Source organism: Nylanderia fulva, unplaced genomic scaffold (genome assembly GCF_048542155.1).
Source record: "Nylanderia fulva isolate GAGA-0341 unplaced genomic scaffold, ASM4854215v1 Scaffold22, whole genome shotgun sequence".
Classification (NCBI taxonomy): Eukaryota; Metazoa; Arthropoda; class Insecta; order Hymenoptera; family Formicidae; genus Nylanderia; species Nylanderia fulva.
In genome coordinates, this window is record NW_028190285.1 from 2536500 (window position 1) to 2556988 (window position 20489).

At 31.9% G+C, this 20489-nt stretch overlaps 2 protein-coding genes across 2 annotated transcripts in view; one reads left to right on the plus strand and one right to left on the minus strand.

The window, feature by feature from the left end:
- Mmp2 (Matrix metalloproteinase 2) overlaps positions 1-20489 on the plus strand; it is a 164965-nt gene that overhangs the window by 141048 nt on the left and 3428 nt on the right. Inside the window, 2 exon segments of the mRNA XM_029304977.2 lie at positions 19995-20234; positions 20237-20385. Coding sequence (XP_029160810.2) covers positions 19995-20234; positions 20237-20385 — 389 coding nt within the window.
- On the minus strand, positions 769-3710 carry LOC114932667 (uncharacterized). Its single transcript, XM_029304978.2, has 3 exons — positions 3582-3710; positions 2447-2695; positions 769-1928 (listed from the first exon to the last, which is right to left on the minus strand). Exons 1-3 carry the CDS (start codon positions 3644-3646, stop codon positions 1655-1657), a joined length of 588 nt encoding a protein of 195 aa, XP_029160811.1. The 5' UTR covers positions 3647-3710; the 3' UTR covers positions 769-1654.

Here is a 20489-nt window from a genome sequence, read left to right on the forward strand (position 1 = left end):
AAAGAGGAAATCTAATATTTTATATAATAATATAATTTCTTGAATTTATTGCTTTTTAATTACATAATTATTGCACTCTATTATTAATATTAATTTAATGAAATTAAATATTCAGTTTAATTTAATATTAATTTTAATTAACGCTTAACAATAATGTGTACAAATGACTAATTATAAGGATTATATTAATAACATTGAAAAGTAACGCACTTGAAAGATAAAAAGAGGAAATCTAATATTTTATATAATATATAATTTCTTGAATTTATTGCTTTTAATTACATAATTATTGCACTTATTATTAATATTAATTTAATGAAATTAAATATCAGTCTAATTTAATATTAATTTTAATTAACGCTTAACAATAATGTTACAAATGACTAATATAAGGATTATTATTAATAACATTGAAAAGTAACGCACTTGAAAGATAAAAAGAGGAAATCTAATTTTATATAATAATAATTTCTTGAATTTATTGCTTTTAATTACATAATTATTGCACTCTATTATTAATATTAATTAATGAAATTAAATATTCAGTTTAATTTAATATTAATTTAATTAACGCTTAACAATAATGGTACAAATGATTAATTATAAGGATTATTATTAATAACATTGAAAAGTAACGCACTTGAAAGATAAAAAGAGGAAATCTAATATTTTATATAATAATATAATTTCTTGAATTTATTGCTTTTTAATTACATAATTATTGCACTCTATTATTAATATTAATTTAATGAAATTAAATATCCAGTCTAATTTAATATTAATTTTAATTAACGCTTAACAATAATGTATACAAATGACTAATTATAAGGATTATTATTAATAACATTGAACAATAACGCACTTGAAAGATAAAAAGAGGCACTTCTTCTTTCATTCCTCTCTTGTACAACCATCTCGCTCGTTTTCGTTCTCCGGTTTACTCCGTTTTTGCCCCGTATAAATATTCCCCGTTCGTATTGTCGACGGTAAACGTATTACGTGCACCACGTCCCATTGTGTCACTTGGAGAAGAGAGCGCAAATGCGAGTATAGGCTCACATTTGTCTTTCCTGAAAGAATCCCGCCATCGACGAGCGCATTTGCTTGCGCTGCGGCGTCTGGTTGTGCAGTTGCATTGTCGAATGCAAACAGCGACAACCAGCCCCGGTCTCGTTCGCCACAATAGAGAGAAAGGGAGAAATGCGGGTCTTATTCGTACACGCGAACGTAATTGCGGCACTTCTCCATTCGAGTGAGCCGCTTGAATGTTTTGCTCTTCGCCATTCGTATACGCTACAAGTGGATCGATCGTTTCGAAAATAAGCCCGAGAGTTATAGCATTAGGAAAAAATGTTAAACACGCAATTTAATTTTTTAATATCTATAATAAAAGATATAAATCTCCCTTTGCTCTTTCTCGTAAAATTTAATAGTTAATCATACCGATAAAATATTTTCCAACTTTGGGAAAATTCCATTTTAATTCCAAGAAAGTAAAATCGTAAAAAAGATGGGAAGTTGGAAGCTTGAGAAATTTTATTTTAATCTTCTTCTCTAGAGAAGAATTTTAAAACTACAGGAACCTCGGGACATTTATCGAGTTAAAAAAATGTATGTACAAATACGGTGTAAATGATATTTGTAAGTCTATAAATTAATGAGATCTTTTGGTTTTTCTCTTGTTTCGCGTTTTCAGCGCGTTCTTCAGTTTTAAAATAGTCGCGTTGAGTTGGCGAACATGCGCTTGCAGATGCTTTATCTTTTCGTTGTCCTCCTTCAACTCCTCCATCGCCACCTCCCAGACGATCTTTGCTTCCGCTGGCACCTTGGAGATCTCGTCCCAGTTGACGCTCTTGAGAAAGCGCACGTACTTGATCGGCTGCGTATTCTTCATCTCCTCATCCGACAACATGTGAATACGCCGTCCTCTTGGAAAGGAAAACAACGCGTTTGTTGAACGTAGGGGAAACTCGAAATTCGATTAACGCGACGTGATCGATGATAGAAATCAATCGTTATGGCTTGTTTATTTAATTCCAGAAAGAATTCGATAAAACATTTAAGCCAAGTCATTTAAATTACAAATTTCGTACATTTTCTCGGATAAGAGACTAAGTAAATTCCGTATATTTCTTTCTCTCTGTTTCTCCCTCTCAGGCACAAACTATACTATATTTTTGCGAAATCTATTCTTGTAATTACATTAGAAACGCGTTAGAGATATAATTACACTTTTTGCATTTGAATCAAATATATATTTGAATTTTGTAAAAAGAGGTGAAGAAAATAATCTGCAATAAATGTAGTTAAAGGGATGGACCTTAATTTTTTTTTATATTTTTGCATCAATATACCACATAAAAATTTACTTTATAGCTTAGTCAGTTAGGAAATATCTCATTTTATTTTTAACATAAATTATTATCATAATTAATTATTTTCTTACTTTGTAATAGTCGGTCTTGAGATTGGCATGAATAATTCGGTTTCCGAGTTTTCTTGCGGTCGGTCTTCTTCCGTTGAACAATATGGCTCCAATTGCAAAGTCGGAACAGCGTTATCTATTAGACTTGAATTTATGAAACAATTTTGCGAGAAATGACGCGAACACAATGATGATTTAGCAGGCACTTCTGCATTAGTTTTGCCAATCGCGTCCAGCCATCTCTTCCGATGATCCTCGTTCTCAGGAAAACTAAAAAAAAAAAAGGAACACGCGAATAGAGAGAAGACAGCACAATTTTGTATGCATATTTTTATATGTTTGAACATTTTCTCTGCGATTCGTAACGATTTTCTCTATCTAGATTTATAAACATTCAAAGCAGAGAAAGAGAGAGAAAATCTATTACAGTTGAAATTTTATTTATAAATGCTATTTGAATATGTATATGTAAGTATTCAAATTCTATAATATAAATATTTATACGAATTTTTTATGTATTTATTTTAATGTTGACAATTTTTTTTAGAATATTCTCGACAAAACTCTCCAAGTAATGAAATTCTATCATATATAAAATAATGCTATCAAATATTAATTACACATAATTATAAAAATGATTATTTTAGTGATGTGTTATAAAAAATTTTTTTTTTGGGGGAAAAAGAATCGTTTTAATATTAGGTCAAATTAAAATAAAAAATATATCAGAGATAATTCATACAAAGATTGCGTAAAATTATTGGTTTGACATCACTTATCTCTCTATATTATTTACACAAGACACACACATTTTACATGTATCTATTACACTTGATGTATTAAAATGCACACTGTCATTTAAAATATTAACTGTGATTGTGAGAGAGATAGCTCGAGCGTGGATCACTGTTTCTCTCTCGATATACAGTCCGATAGAAAAATGTGCTTACTTCTACGAACAAAAATATTCACGTTTGATTCTAGTAAAGGCTCCGATCAAACTTTTTACCGAGTTTGTACAAAATTTCCAATACGCATGCGCTTAAAAGACAAAGGCATGCGCAACATTCTCTTTTTCTCTTTCCGTCGTGGTTGCACCTTTTCATATCACATGGAGAGAACGTATATTCAAATGTGTCACGTATAGAGTTCTTACGTGTGGAACGATATGTCGTGCGCGTTTTCGGAGCGTTGCTCGCAGAGAATGCAACTCGTTGCCATCTCGAGACTTGTGCGCCACACCAACGTCGCTCTCGCAACTGATGTAGAACACGAGCAAGCATGAACTGACAACCCCACTAAAGAGAGAGGTTCTTGGTACGCGTCGTCCTCCTTTAGCACTCGCGCCATTGGTCGTCGCCGCTGCGAGATATCGAAACTCCGATGCTGGGAATTGGCGCGAATATTACGAACGGATGGTTCTTGAATGAGAGGGAAAGAAGGAAAAAGAAGTTTATTCAAATTTCAAATGGTATAAATCAATTAATTGGTTGTAAATTTTTTGCATCTTGGAGATTTTTTAAAATTTTCTATATAAACATTAGATCTAATGCAAACGTTTATATAATAACTTGAGAAAATTATTATAGCCTTATAATATGTTACGAAATTCAATTCTCCGAATTATTTTAGCCTCTGTATATGAATCGTAAAAAAATGACCTATTTTGCTTGTATACATATTTGAGATTGGATTCAATCTCTGGTGAAATCTCATTTGCGAAAAGCGACGCAACTAGCGAAAAAACAGAGTGGTTGCCTGAGAGATCGCACATTTTTGTGTAAATAAAATGATAGTCCCGCAGGAATAAAGATTGGCCGCGTAACTTCTGCGAGAGGAATAATAAAACCGCGAAGTTCGCGTGATATACGTGCGTTGCGTGAAATATTTATGACATTTGTGCTCGCCCGAAATACAGGGTTTTCGTTCTCCGGTATGGTGGATGGAACCACGAGTATGGAATAAAAAAGAAATTTAAAAAAGGGTACATCGTCGATCGTGTACGTGATCATTCCGCGCATTTCTCTCTTTTATTTTTAGTTGCAACTCGCGTTCACGCTGCGTTTTCGCGAACTATTTGCAGTATCAATATTTGAATCGTACGCACGTAGCAAAAAATACATAGAGTTTTGTGCGTAGAAAAACATGATGAATTAAACGGTAAACGTTGTCGCAGGAACGGCGACAATTGTGATCGTCTTTGTCTTTCAGAATTATAAATGTTTAAGTGTTTCTCCGACTTTTCACGATCAAATAAGGTAAAACGAGAAAGATCTATGCAAACGGATCTTGAAGTTTTGAACAAATTTTTAAGATGAAAAGTAAGATCAAACTATATCATAACATATTCATAATTTCTAACCCAGTTTTTTTTATATGCCCGCAAAACACGATATATATATAGGTACTCTTTTCAAGACAAATCTTACGAAAATGCATTTCTGTGGATTGAAGCGAATTTCATTGCAAATCGAGATGAAAAGAATCTTTATGTTTTATTCAAAAATGTTTAGATATAATGTAAAATATTTCGTGCATTTCGGCTGAAATGTTTCTTCATTGCATAATCGAAAAAATTATATTCCAACATACGATGACAGTTGAATACATTTTTTTTTTATTTTAAACAAGCAATTAAAATGACTGCATTTGCGAGACGAATAAAAAATGCGCGATCGCGAATCCTAGAGATTAATTTTTGTATCATACGTCGTTACGTTGATTTTCTACAGAGTTATTGCCACTTGTAAAATTACAAACGCGCGCTCAATTTATGAATGACTGGTCGCACGTGCGGAACGAGGGGAGTGGGGTAGGTCGTGGCTACTACGCGCGTACGCATGGCCGATTCGCTCGGTCACGTGAGTGAATCAGCTGTTCGGCGCGACTCGCGCGCTTTCGCTCATAGATCGTCAGTCAAGCTGTCAGACGAGTCGCAGCGAGTTGAGAATCGCGTAGAAAAGTGTAAGTAAAGCATATCTGATCGTTAATGTTCGACTGATAATTTTCGCGTGATATTTAATCGATTAATTAATTTTGTAATTATTAAATTGGCGCGAGAAAATAGCATTGTATTCTGTTTCTCAAACAAATTATTTTTGGTGTGAAAATTGTGATATCCTTGCGCAGGAAAATTGTACTGAATTGAAATATCGCGTATGGCAAAATAATTAAAAAACATCTATTGTTAGAAATATAAAATTTTTGTGATAAAAGAATCTCTCATTTCGTTAAAATAATCAGAGCAAATATCTAAAGAAAGCCAAATATAAAAGTGTTATTTATATTATTAATCTTACACACAGAGACAATTTTCTCTTAGAATTTACTCTGAAAATTATGGTAATCGTGAGACAATATATTTTATATCTTATTGTAGTAGATATTAATATTTTTTATTGTGGTAAATATTTAATCAGAGAAACTCATAAAATTCTTCCAATATCATATTGTTCCACGATTACCATGATTTTCAAGATAAATTTTAAGAGAAAATTCTCTCTGCGTAGAATTATAAGTACAAAGATTTCGTTTATTATTCAATGCTAAAGATTTAAATTAAAAATATCTATATCATGTAGAATTTATGTGTGTATTTACATATATATATATATACAATATTTACGTAATATCTTTCTGCTAAAAAATTAATCTATGCAAAGACGTCGAAGCAACTCAACTGACAGTACTCGGCTGAAAATAAAACGGAAAAGTACATAATGGAGAAATTCGTCGAGAAAATTCCGCGACGCAAAGAGACATAGTTGGCCGTAATATTTCTTTAAAGAATCTCTCGACGGTGGATCAAGAATGAACTCTCATCCTAGCCATTTCGCCGGGATGTTCTCCGGTTTGCGTTCTCCAGTTTCGCATTCCAGTTCGCGCGATGAAATTCGCTAAAATTCTTCCCGCATGATTTTCCGCGGGGTGACCGCGATTTTTGTTTCCTCTTCCTTCCATCTTCTGTCTGGACCGGCGGGTTGATTGTTTACGTCAGTTGTTTTGTCCTGCCGTCATCTTCAGAAGATGAAAGCGGATGGGATATCGCCCTCATTTCCTCCTTCTCTTATTTTTTTTTCGTCGGATTACGCGAAAACACGAGAGAGCCGTCTGTCACCTTCCCTTTTCCTTTCTTGTGTCTTCCTTGCTTTCCTTTAACATAAAGAAAAATGTGTTCTGTCGACTGCAACTCGTATCAACGAACAAGATCTCGTTTCGAAGCCTGTGTGCCATCGACGATGTGTCCGCTTCACCGATTGCACTGTTGTATCGTAATAATGAAACCTTGTATCTCTCTTTCTGGCGATTTTTCCAAGAAGTCGCACAAAGAAAGATGTATCAGAAAATATAGTTTTGTTCTTTTCCCTCAATATTGCGACTTTTACGTCGAGCTCCGTCATTTTATCACAGATCAATAACCCTGCTTCTATACATTAACAGATTTTAAAAGATTGATAATATCATATCATTTTTTAGCCGTGCGTGTATTCAATCTTTTTATTCATTTTATATTCATTTCTTATCATCCATTTTTTAATATATTTTTAATATTAAAATTACATTATTAATCTGTTACGCGACTGTGTATCGCTTGCAATAATAGGTAGGTATATTTAAGCGTTGTATAGAATTTTATAGAATATTTTTTTCTCATTATTATTCTCCACACCTTCCAGTTTTTATATCTATTTCGCAAGAGAGAAAGAGAGAGAAAGGATCTTCTCCAGAACGCGCGCAATAAACCTTATCCTGTTTTATTCCTCTCTTTCATGCCGCTTTATTACTATCGCTAGAGTGATCCGCGTTTCGTAGAGAGGAGGAAGAAAAATACGTTTCTGCGATGTGCGCTGAAGAAACACGCTCCAGATGAAAAAGCTCCTCTCGCGAGGAAACTCGAGAGCGGGATGGTCATCAAAGTATCATTTGGATCCTTCAATTATCGTCCCGGCGGAACCGTCTTGTTATTCGTCCACCTGGATCGTCGATGATTTCTTGCATCCCAGTTATATTCACAAGTTTTTGTTCTCGCGGAATATTAGGATATCGAGACCTCTAATTTTAACTAGCTCTTGAAAGCGAGAAAAAAGATTATGAATACGCGACAAGAAATCTGTATACATTGTCTCGCGTTGAAATTCGTTTACAAAGCGAAACAAAATTTAATAATATTTTAATAAATAATTTCGAAACATATATATCCCGATAAATTATCGATGATTTCGAACGATGGTATTTATTTATATCTCTCGTCGTTCGCCATAGAAAAAAATTAACGAGCATCGGTTAATCAAATTAATACTGCACTATTTCTAATGCCAGAGGGAGAGAGAGAGAGAGAGAGAGAGAGAGAGAGAGAAATAATAGAGAACAGTATTTCGTTGAAACATCGCTCGTGGTTTAATTTCCTAAGTGCACGCGGTAATAAAAGCCTGCGCTGATAAATAACTCGACAGCGACAGGAGCGAGAGAAGGCTGAATAAACACTCTCCTCTCGATCAGCCAATTATACCTATCGATACCAATTATACATATCTCGCGTTCGCTTTCGATTTCCCTCCACGTTCTCTCTTCTCTTACCTATCTCGTTGCATTTCATTCTTGCTCCCATGCGGCCGACCGCGGTAATTTATGTCCGTGCCGCGAACTTTCGCAAAAGCTTCCCTCGAAGGATTCCTTAATCCCGGCTGTGTCGAAGATAGAGAAAAGCGAGAAACGAGTTGCCGTTGTAAATGGAAGGAGGAAGGAAGTTACTGCAAACTTTGCCGATATCCGTGTGCAGGCCGATGCGACGCGGTGACAGCGTGCTGGAAAGTGGAAAACTTGAACGACTGTTGTTAAACACGACAATTTCTTCCGCTCCAGCTCCCGTGACCTCGAGATATTCGCAAGTATTGTAAAAAGCGCGCTCGCAAAAATACTGGGGATTTAATTGGATTTTTCTTTTCGAGGATTTGAATCAACTTAGCGTTTATTATTCAAACTTTCTTTTCCTCGCACAAACTTATCGGGCTAAAAGAATTTCTTGATTAACATTGATTTCAATTTTATTGAAAATTTGGTTTCTTCGATGGAGAGAAAAAACGTGCGACGTTTCTGAATCGCGATAACGCGCCAAAGTTGAATTCTTTACAGAAAAAACAGTATCCTTGAAAGAATGCAAATATGCCTTGATTCATAAGTATATTTTATCCTTGTAATAGCGCCAAATATAAATAATTTTGGATAAAGGATAATTTATCCTTAAAACAAAGTGCAAAATATTCTTGGTTGAAGCTGAAATTTACTTATAAATATTGCAAGGACAAGTGACAAGTGTGCATCGGATATAAGCGGTATTTTCAAATATATATAATAATTCATAGTTCAAATGTGACTAAGTTTGTTTTTACCATATGCGATTTTTAAAACAAGAATATATCTTAAGGATAAAATATACTTCACACAAACTTATTTATTATTAAGGCAAATAAAAATGTTTGATTATAAAGAGCATTCTATGCTTAAATCAATCAAATAGCGTTCAAGAATAAAAATATACTTGAATCAAGGATTCCTTTTTTTCTGTGATATAATCATATAATAATTTCTTAAGATGTTTCAGTATTTTTAATCGTTTAATATCTTTAATAATTTAATTTTAATTAGAATAAAGAGGGTTACATCACAGAAAAAACAGTATCCTTGAAAGAATGCAAATATGCCTTGATTCAAGTATACTTTATCCTTGTAATAGCGCCAAATATAAATAATTTTGGATAAAGGATAATTTATCCTTAAAACAAAGTGCAAAATATTCTTGGTTGAAGCTGAAATTTACTTATAAATATTGCAAGGACAAGTGACAAGTGTGCATCGGATATAAGCGGTACTTTCAAGTATATATAATAATTCATAGTTCAAATGTGACTAAGTTTGTTTTTACCATATGCGATTTTTAAAACAAGAATATATCTTAAGGATAAAATATACTTCACACAAACTTATTTATTATTAAGGCAAATAAAAATGTTTGATTATAAAGAGCATTCTATGCTTAAATCAATCAAATAGCGTTCAAGAATAAAAATATATTTGAATCAAGGATTCTTTTTTTTCTGTGTTGCGAGTGAGATCGAATCGCTTGATCGGAAAGAGCGAGGACGAAAAGAGGAGCGTTATCGCATCCTGAAGTTTACAAAGTCGAGGGAAACGGTAGTTTCAACTACGAAATACGAGCGAAGTTTGCGACGAGACAAGGGTCAAAATCGAGAAACAGCGCGAGCGTTGCAACGCGATATGCTCGTTTATTCTAGACACGAGGGCATTAATGTTGAAACGAGGTCTCGCGGATAGAATCGCGATGGTTCCTGACCTGGCCGGTGCTTTATGGACAACGGATATGTGAATGTCAAGACCATCTCGCGTCAATTGGACTCGAAGAAGTGTGAATCCGATCGACTCGTGACGTGACTGTATCAGCTTTTGTTATTATTTATTACTATTCCGACTCTGCCTTTGATTTATAGTGCTGGATAGTTCGTCTCTCCTTCTCCATTTTATTAATATTTTTAGTAGATTAATAAGAAAAATTTAAAAAAATATATATTTTTTCTTCAATTTAATAAAATAAATGGAAAAAGCCAATATATTTATACTTTGATAATATATTTTTTAATAATTTATTTATAAAGTAGTGAGATTAAAGCGCACGAGACACTTTTTAATTACTATTTATTTATAACTATATATATAATATTTATTTATTCAAGCAATTGTATTTAAATTACCATTGAGAGTGTATTGAATATATGTATAAAAATATAAAAATATATTACTGACATAAAAATACAAGAATACAGAAATGTGAGAAATATGAGAAAAAAGTGAGACTTTTAGTGTGCTGGCATTGCTCGTTCATACGGAAGAAACTTAAACTCGCAAGCTCCCATGAGTGTTTAACTCCCAATACTACCTCTAGACACTCCCTCGCGAGAATTTACGTGCCCCTTTCTCCTGGAGTTGAAGTGCTCCTCGCAGCTGTTTTCTCGCTGCGATATATTTCCTTTACTCACCATAAATTGGATATGTTTGTTAAGCTGTAATAACGGAGAGTTGTTTTCATGTTTGAGCACGCACGATTTTTTCGATCAAAATTTGATATCGAAAGTATTAAATTCTAAAAAAAAAAAGACAAGAGAGTCGGGAAACCTAATTCATAAAAATGGTAAAATGTATATGTTTAATTTAATCATTTAATTTTATTTCGAAAAAAAATTCGAAAAGAAAAATTTGTTTGTTAAAGAAATATGTACTTGCCAATTTTCTGTTGTTAGATAAACAAAATACTGTTTTTTCATAAAATTGGAAATACGATATAGAGATATGTGAAACGGAATAATTGTTACACATTGAAAATTGCTAACAAACATACTTCACAATCGCTAACAAAAATAAAAGGTTGGAGTACACGAGTTTCAAGAACAAATATAGCACAAAAGCACGTTAGAAAATAAATTATTTAACAATGTTAATAAATGATGTAACAATGTGCTCGGGATAAGAAACCCTAAGAATTGATAAGAGCGAAGAAAAATGTTTTTCGAGGAGAAAGAAATTCATATTTCTGAGATTTTTTAAAATTACGCATTTTCGCGACCTGTATCTCTAAAGAAAATTACTGACATCAGCGATTCTTTTGATAGAATCGATTTACGGGCGGAATATCGACAGAATCGTAAGAACAAACATTTCCACTGTATCATCAAAGAGCTATAAATCATAAGCAAGGGTTTTTTCGTGGAAAATCGTCTGTTAAATTCTTCTTTCCCTTATTTTCTCGTTATCTCTCTTTTGACTTTTCAACTTTTTTGGAAGAGCTTTATGATTTATCAGTCTAGATCGCCTGAAGTCTCCATTTTTATTTGTGCTCTTCGATATGTTCTTCTCTATGACTTTGATCGAATGGTATATTCGCCAACAATTCCGTTGATTGTGCATCCACCATCGGATTAAAGAGAAATAGGGGAAATATGGAAGTTGTATAATCTGTAATTTAAATGCAAATGTTATAGTACATAAATTATAATTATTTATATCAAGTATGAAACATAAATTTATAGTGTATGAAAAATTCATTTATAAAATAGATATTAAAAAATTGTTAAGAAGACGTGACTATGAATTAATGAATATTTCAAAGCATTTTCTTAAAGATGTGTGATAAAACTTATTTGTACTTTAAAATATATTCGTTCAGATATAATAAAACTACTGTTATTGCTGATTTTAATACTCTAATAATTTATTATAATTTTTCGACATGTTTTTATGATGTAGAGCTTCATCTTTTATAAAGTTTCTTTTTTTTAACTGCACTCAATCCGACATTTTTCTTGCTTCGTTCTCACAATCAGCCGTAAATATATTACATAATGATTTCAAAAGATCGAAAAGATATTTCTTTCATTACGAAGTAATCTTGATCAGCAACGTCTCAAAAGCGATTTAATCTCGTAAAATCTTGGATCGTCGTTCCACAATCTGCAGATTTTTTTATTCTGTATTTCTCGCGAGAAAATCTAACAAAGAAATATAGAACTGCGAAATCAATGCAATAAAACCACTTCTCGTGGAACGTATGTTAAGAAAGATCTTTTGTCAAGGAATAATGAAGAACGGGGGGCAAAAATACATTTTCTTTCTTTATGTTCACGTAAGCTCGCGCACTTTATCGAGGTACATTGCTTGCAAAGCTCTCTCAGACTTTTCAATCCTCAACGGTGAGAAGAGAAGTTTGCCTTCTCTCGCGAATTCTGCTCAATTCTTCGAGCAATCATTAATATTAAATTACATGACGTATTTATACTAAACATTACTTTTTTGTTTTACATTATTATATTAATATATATACTATATATCAAATTTATATCATGAAATTTTTTCCCTTACGTTCTCTTTTATTCTCTTGATTAAAAAAATTTTTAACATAAATTTTGTTATCTTTTATCTTATAACTTTTTTTTTAGTGAATTTGATGAATTTTTCCACGGCGTTTTAATTAATTCGGGATAAAATTTTTGCTGAAAAATTTTCTGAATGCCTCTTGCAATAAAAGCTGTTGCATTTAGTGAATCTGTGTATACCAATACAAGCCTAAAATATACACATCTTAATTTGTTTTTATTAAAATTTCAGCCTTTATTTATCATACATTTATAGTCTTATATTTATTCACGTTAACATAATTTTGCATTTTATTTATTCGGATATAATTATAATATAAAAAAAATTATACTATAAGATTCCTAATTTATACATATACATATACATGAATAATATTGATAATATTGAGGAATTTAAAAAATGCTACATTCATATCTGGCGATGAAATGATTAAGAATAGTCACATTTATAAATTCAAAAAGTACATTTGATATTATGTTGAGTAGAAACGATTTTCACTAGAATTTTTACATCCACCAAGCTTATGGCGCTATAAACAAGCTCTTGCTTTTCTCTTTTATATACACATGTGTATTTCGCGGTAATAAATCTCGGGTGTTATTTCCAAGCCAGACGGAAAGAGAGAAACATTCTCTCGGGTGTGTTTCAGAAGGGAGTCGTGTCGGAGGTTGATGATAATACATTCTCGAACGACGTCGTCTGACTCGTCCACGTCTCTTTCGTACATTAAAGATCGTTATCCCTACTGTTTCTCTGCGTCTGTTTATCCATTGACGACGCCAGCCTAGACTCATCGCAGTCATTTCGATTTTCATGGATCATAATTCCTCGTTACTGCAGAGTTGTTGCGCTAATGTACGACCGACCGCTTTAATCGACGCAGCTGGTTAGAAAACGAGACGTCATCCGGGTAGAAAACCCGGAGGAAATTTCAACTTTGCGAATCAAAATTATTGAATATCGAATACTTTTTTGCGCGAGGTAAAATTGAAATTAAAGATGCGCGTAATCACAGAAAAAAAAGAATCCTTGATTCAAGTATATTTTTATTCTTGAACGCTATTTGATTGATTTAAGCATAGAATGCTCTTTATAATCAAACATTTTTATTTGCCTTAATAATAAATAAGTTTGTGTGAAGTATATTTTATCTTTAAGATATATTCTTGTTTGAAAAATCGCATATGGTAAAAACAAACTTAGTCACATTTGAACTAAGAATTATTATATATACTTGAAAGTATCGCTTATATCCGATGCATACTTGTCACTTGTCCTTGCAATATTTATAAGTAAATTTCAGCTTCAACCAAGAATATTTTGCACTTTGTTTTAAGGATAAATTATCCTTTATTCAAAATTATTTATATTTGGCGCTATTATAAGGATAAAATATACTTGAATCAAGGCATATTTGCATTTTTTCAAGGATACTGGTTTTTCTGTGATCCGGGTAGAAAACCCAGAGGCAGTTTCAACTTTTGCGAATCAAAATTATTGAATATCGAATACTTTTTTGCGCGAGGTAAAATTGAAATTAAAGATGCGCGTAATCACAGAAAAAAAAGAATCCTTGATTCAAGTATATTTTTATTCTTGAACGCTATTTGATTGATTTAAGCATAGAATGCTCTTTATAATCAAACATTTTTATTTGCCTTAATAATAAATAAGTTTGTGTGAAGTATATTTTATCCTTAAGATATATTCTTGTTTGAAAAATCGCATATGGTAAAAACAAACTTAGTCACATTTGAACTAAGAATTATTATATATACTTGAAAGTATCGCTTATATCCGATGCATACTTGTCACTTGTCCTTGCAATATTTATAAGTAAATTTCAGCTTCAACCAAGAATATTTTGCACTTTGTTTTAAGGATAAATTATCCTTTATTCAAAATTATTTATATTTGGCGCTATTATAAGGATAAAATATACTTGAATCAAGGCATATTTGCATTTTTTCAAGGATACTGGTTTTTCTGTGATCCGGGTAGAAAACCCAGAGGCAGTTTCAACTTTTGCGAATCAAAATTATTGAATATCGAATACTTTTTTGCGCGAGGTAAAATTGAAATTAAAGATGCGCGTAATCACAGAAAAAAAAGAATCCTTGATTCAAGTATATTTTTATTCTTGAACGCTATTTGATTGATTTAAGCATAGAATGCTCTTTATAATCAAACATTTTTATTTGCCTTAATAATAAATAAGTTTGTGTGAAGTATATTTTATCTTTAAGATATATTCTTGTTTGAAAAATCGCATATGGTAAAAACAAACTTAGTCACATTTGAACTAAGAATTATTATATATACTTGAAAGTATCGCTTATATCCGATGCATACTTGTCACTTGTCCTTGCAATATTTATAAGTAAATTTCAGCTTCAACCAAGAATATTTTGCACTTTGTTTTAAGGATAAATTATCCTTTATCCAAAATTATTTATATTTGGCGCTATTATAAGGATAAAATATACTTGAATCAAGGCATATTTGCATTTTTTCAAGGATACTGGTTTTTCTGTGATCCGGGTAGAAAACCCGGAGGCAGTTTCAACTTTTGCGAATCAAAATTATTGAATATCGAATACTTTTTTGCGCGAGGTAAAATTGAAATTAAAGATGCGCGTAATCACAGAAAAAAAAATCCTTGATTCAAGTATATTTTTATTCTTGAACGCTATTTGATTGATTTAAGCATAGAATGCTCTTTATAATCAAACATTTTTATTTGCCTTAATAATAAATAAGTTTGTGTGAAGTATATTTTATCCTTAAGATATATTCTTGTTTTAAAAATCGCATATGGTAAAAACAAACTTAGTCACATTTGAACTAAGAATTATTATATATATTTGAAAGTATTGGTTATATCCGATGCTCACTTGTCCTTGCAATATTTATAAGTAAATTTCAGCTTCAACCAAGAATATTTTGCACTTTGTTTCAAGGATAAATTATCCTTTATCCAAAATTATTTATATTTGACGCTATTATAAGGATAAAATATACTTGAATCAAAGCATATTTGCATTCTTTCAAGGATACTGTTTTTTCTGTGATGTAACCCTCTTTATTCTGATTAAAATTAAATTATTAAAGATATTAAGCGATTAAAAATACTGAAACATCTTAAGAAATTATTATATGATTATATTGCTTTTCCACGTTAAGATAATAAAATCAGGAGTTAATGACGACGTGACTGACTTCCTTATTATTACGATCGGAAATTACACGGTGTGGCGGCAAGATCGCTTGCGGCCGATAGAAAAGCTACCAGATCGAGAGAGACAGTTAGAATATTGGAGGGTGCGAAGGCAATTATCGAACGCGTCATTGTAATTGCATCGGTCGGGAATCGAGATTAGATTCGAGGTTCAGGAACTGGCGGTTTTCCTTCCCTTGTCTCTCCTGCTTCCTCCTGTCTTTCTCTTTCTCTCTCTCATCCACAGTCCAGATTACACTAATTGGTAGGTCACTGGCGAATATTAATTATCATTTGGCTGCAGAACCGTGCGGTAACGTCGTACGGGTTATCATATGCTATTCGATAAGCCCCGGTCGAGTTCGGATTTCTATGCAAATAGTATACTAGGGACATGTCAGAGTCTCGCAAAAAATCATCCAGATTCGAGTTTTTTCAAACTTCGCATTCTTTCGATAGAAAATAACAGTCTGTTTCCTGTTTCTACACGGAGAGAATTTTCTCTTAGAATTTACCCTGAAAATCATGGTAATCGTAAGACAGTATTGCAAGAATTTTACAAGAGTTTCTCTGATTAATATTTACCACAATAAAAAATAAAATAGTCAAATTTACTAGGTGCATAGTAAAATTAATCGAACATATTTTATATCTTATTGTGGCAGATATTAATATTTTTAGTATTATAAGAGAAAATTCTCTCTGTGTATAAAAATAATAATTTTTATGAATTCAAAAATCTTTTATATATCTTTCTTGATACTTACTTCTTATATACTTTATAAATATTTTGAAAGAAACATAAGAAGCGTATTTTTTTTAATGTTATTACACATTATCTCATTTCTTTCTCCAATTTCTTTTACATATACATTTCAATTTGTTAAATTTAATAAGTCGCAAATTTAACAATAAATTACGAAACAAAAAGCTGTAAAATTTTTCCAATTATTTTTATATAATTTTTATATTTTACATTTATTTTCTAATACAAAAAAAAACATTCTTTTCTGGCGCACATACAAAGATACAAAGTATTATCTTTATTAGATATTGTATTATTTCTCTTTTTTATATTTATTAGATATATCTATTAAAATTACAGTTTTGAATTTAATAATTTAAAATTTAAATGAATCACATTTATATATATATCTCTATTATTCCTTGTTTTATTACATTTAACTTATGCCGGTTGTGTGCATTATATTACGACTTCATTGTTTTATCTGTAATCGCTACGTCTATTTGACAACCCAAACTGCGCAAATGTATTTAAATATCATTTCTCTTCAACGATCAGTAACATAAATTTTAGCATACCGATGTGTATGCAGAATTATATGAGCATAACATATTTCACGTATTATATGGGATAAATTAAGCGCATTCGTCATTGCGCCCGCATGTTACGAGAAAGAAGAACATGCGATTTAGTACTCGTGAACGCACTCGTAATTTTGTGCTATTAATCCGATTTTCGCTCATCGCAACCGCGGAATTAATCGAGCGATTTTCCCGAAGTAGTACGTGATATGTGAACTTCATCGAGAAAGGCAAAAAGAGAGAATATAAAACGCATCATGAGTGCGATAAAACCGAATATAACCGAAAGTGCGAATGTTGATCTCGTAACACGCTCGCACGTATCATCGAAGATTTATCGCTCTACAACAGCAATTTGATTCTGTAAAATATTTCTACTGCTTCAGTGCGATATTTTTTCCTCGAATGTAAGTGCAACGTCGAGCATAAGTTATACCGTTTATATATATTTAAATATCTCTTTCCGTTTCCTCTTTATTATTTAAACACATGTGTGCAAAAATGTTAATTGTGTGTCTTGTCTTATTATATTAGTATATTATCGTATAATATATTATAATCTAATTTTATTATCTATTTTTATGTGTATATGTATTTAAATCTCAAAACTCGTGTCACGTTTACTTTTTGTCAAATATATACAGGGTGTCCCAGACCTACCGTATAACACGTTAATGGGAGATTTCTGAGACGATTTGGAGACGATTTTTCCTCAACAAAAATGTCCAGGCACCAATAATCTTTGAGTTAAAAATGATTGAAAATAAAAGCCTTTTTGTAAACTAAGCCTTGTAAAAATAAATTATTAACAAAACTACATTTTTTAGTTAATTTCAGGTAAAGTTTACTTTAATGGAATTTTAATTTAAGGCTTAGTTACAAAGATACATGATTTCAAAAATTGGGAATATTAAAAAAATGATGACCTTTCTCGACATTTTCGCTGAGGAAAAATCGTCTCCAAATCGCCTCAGGAATCTCTCATTAACGTGTTATACGGTAGGTCTGGGACATCCTGTATACACTCCTTAATCCTCAAAATAATTAAGGGATTAAAATCGAGCAGCTATCATCACGAGGTTTAACAATTTGACAGTTGTTTAAAATTAAATTAAATAAAATTATAATTATTGAAAATAATTAAAATAATTATGTGTATACACATACATATATAAAATCGAATAATGGTGCACGCGCTTGTGTTATTGTCTATAAAATAATAAATAAAAATGCAATAATTATTATTGCATCCCTAAACTTGCTTTTTAGATTCGATTCGCACGGAATGACGTAGATTTGACTTTAAGAGACGAGAAAAAAAAATTGTATTTGGCAAAGCACTGAAAATATACGATTGCATAATATGTATATGTAATATCGGAAAAACTCAATTTCCCGAGAGTAAACCCCGGAAACTGCGGCGCAAAATCAACTTCTACGCACTTTAAAAGCGAGAGGCATTTTAAAATCTCCCTCGTTGCTTGTGCTTCCTATATCCACTGCCAATCACACAAAGTAAAATAATGCCCGTATATCAGCGAAAGTCAATAGCCACTCGATGAATCGCAAATGCATTTTATTTAATCGTTTGCCGAGAAAACGCACTTGTCCGAAATTGGCAAATGGTTTCGACAAATTGATTAAAATGACGATGATGCTATAGATAAACTAAAATTGTAATTACAGTGTAAAAAATCTGTTAAACAGAAATTTAATACAATTTTTGTAATCTGTCCAATTTAATTAAAGCACCTTAAAATCTTTTTTTTTCTAAATAAAAAAAATCATTTTATGCTCATTATTATTCAATACTGTTTGTTGTAAGAAGAAAAGTTGACAGAGAGAAAGAGAAACATCTTTTTCTTTTTGCACATATTATTAAAACATTTTTGTTCATATATCTGTTATAAATTTTTACAAATATTTTTTTTTTAATAACGATACGTTGTAATGACTATACTATTTGCATCTATTGATGAAAATATTTTACCGCGCAATATCGGATTGTGATTAGTATAAATATAATATTTAAAAAATTTTCTTTTATAATCGGTGTATGCTTTATATGGACATATTTCTATACAGCTTGTACATGATCATATTTCTATATCGATCGTCTATGACAGGATTTCTTTTCACGGATAGTCGGTCATCGTGAAAGACGAGGAGATGAATTCATCGCGCGCAAAAATGCAAAAGAACAGAATTGGCTTTTTTTGCTTTTTTTCGCATTAACGTGGGCGCTATTCGCGTACTCACCCCTCGAATGAATCGATCTGGAATACGTCCGTCAATGTATTCGCGCCAATAAGCAACTTCGTCCATATCGCATTGTGCTACCAGTCCATTTATCATCGGTCTGCAAAATTTTTCTGGAAAAACGAAACTTTCCTTTTACATTAATTGTACGAATTTTACGAATCGTTGTATTTGATTTTTCTAAAAATGTACGTCGCACAATTACAGTAATTTTATAACATTATTAAAATTAGATCACAATATAGAATTATACTTACTTAAATATGCCTTGTTACTTAACGTAAAATACAAAACTATAAAATAATATTTATTTGGAACTGGAATAATATTTTTGACAGTTATCAGCTGATTCCTGTCAGAAAATATTAATCGCGGATAAGATATTAACGCTTTATTAGTATTTTTTGATAGAAAACAGCTGATTAAAACGTTAATTTGCTAATTATATTTTAAAATAATAAGATGTTATAAAAATTAAAATAACAATATGTTTTAAATAATATGCTTTAATACTTTAAACTCGATTAATATTTTTGAGTAATCAGCTGGTAACTGTCAAAAAATGTTAATCAGGATAAGATATAATATATTATTTACAGCATATTACTATTTTATTTTTTTTTTTAGGTATATTATTTTAAAATTTAATTAGCAAATTTATCAGCTGATTTCTGTCAGAAAATATTAATCGAGTTTAAATAAACTTTATATTATTTTTAATAATAAAATCGAAGAAATAGCGCGCACTTGTGTTGTTCTGGTGTATGTATATTAAATAAACGAGAGCAAATAAAAAAATGAACGAAACAAATGATTGTTTTTCAGGTGCTCCCGAGGGTAAGCTATGGGCCAACATACCGGGTGGTCCGCTACCACCGGAGCGACCACCACCCTCAACGACAACGACAACGACGACGACAATCACGACGACGTACAGACCCTGGAGGACGAGGCCTACCAGGCCTAATCATTATCCGGACGATGGCAGGCCCCGACAACCGGGTCATTATCCGCAAAAACCCGACTATCGGCATAAAACCCATCGTCATCACGTGACATGGTCGACGTCACGACGACAACGACGACGATGAGGCCTACGTCGAGGTTCAGGCATCGATGGACCCCACCGCAACGAAACGACGTGCCCGACAAATGTGACACCAGCTACGATGCCATCAGCATCATTCGCAGGGAAGTCTTCATCTTCAAAGGACGGGTAAGCAATAAGCAAATTAAAAAAAATAAATAACAGAGAAAATTTTAAAGAGAAAGTTAAATATATTTGTGATTACTAAAGCAAAATAAGATACCCTAAAAAAA

Bases quoted from the DNA above. Each gene is read 5' to 3' on its own strand.
- LOC114932667 (XM_029304978.2), bottom strand. From the start codon at position 3,646: ATGGCAACGAGTTGCATTCTCTGCGAGCAACGCTCCGAAAACGCGCAC. The intron at 2,696-3,581 runs GTAAGAACTCTA...TTTTTTTTTTAG, and splicing joins CACGACATATCGTTCCACAC to TTTTCCTGAGAACGAGGATC. The intron at 1,929-2,446 runs GTAAGAAAATAA...TTCCTTTCCAAG, and splicing joins TCAAGACCGACTATTACAAA to AGGACGGCGTATTCACATGT.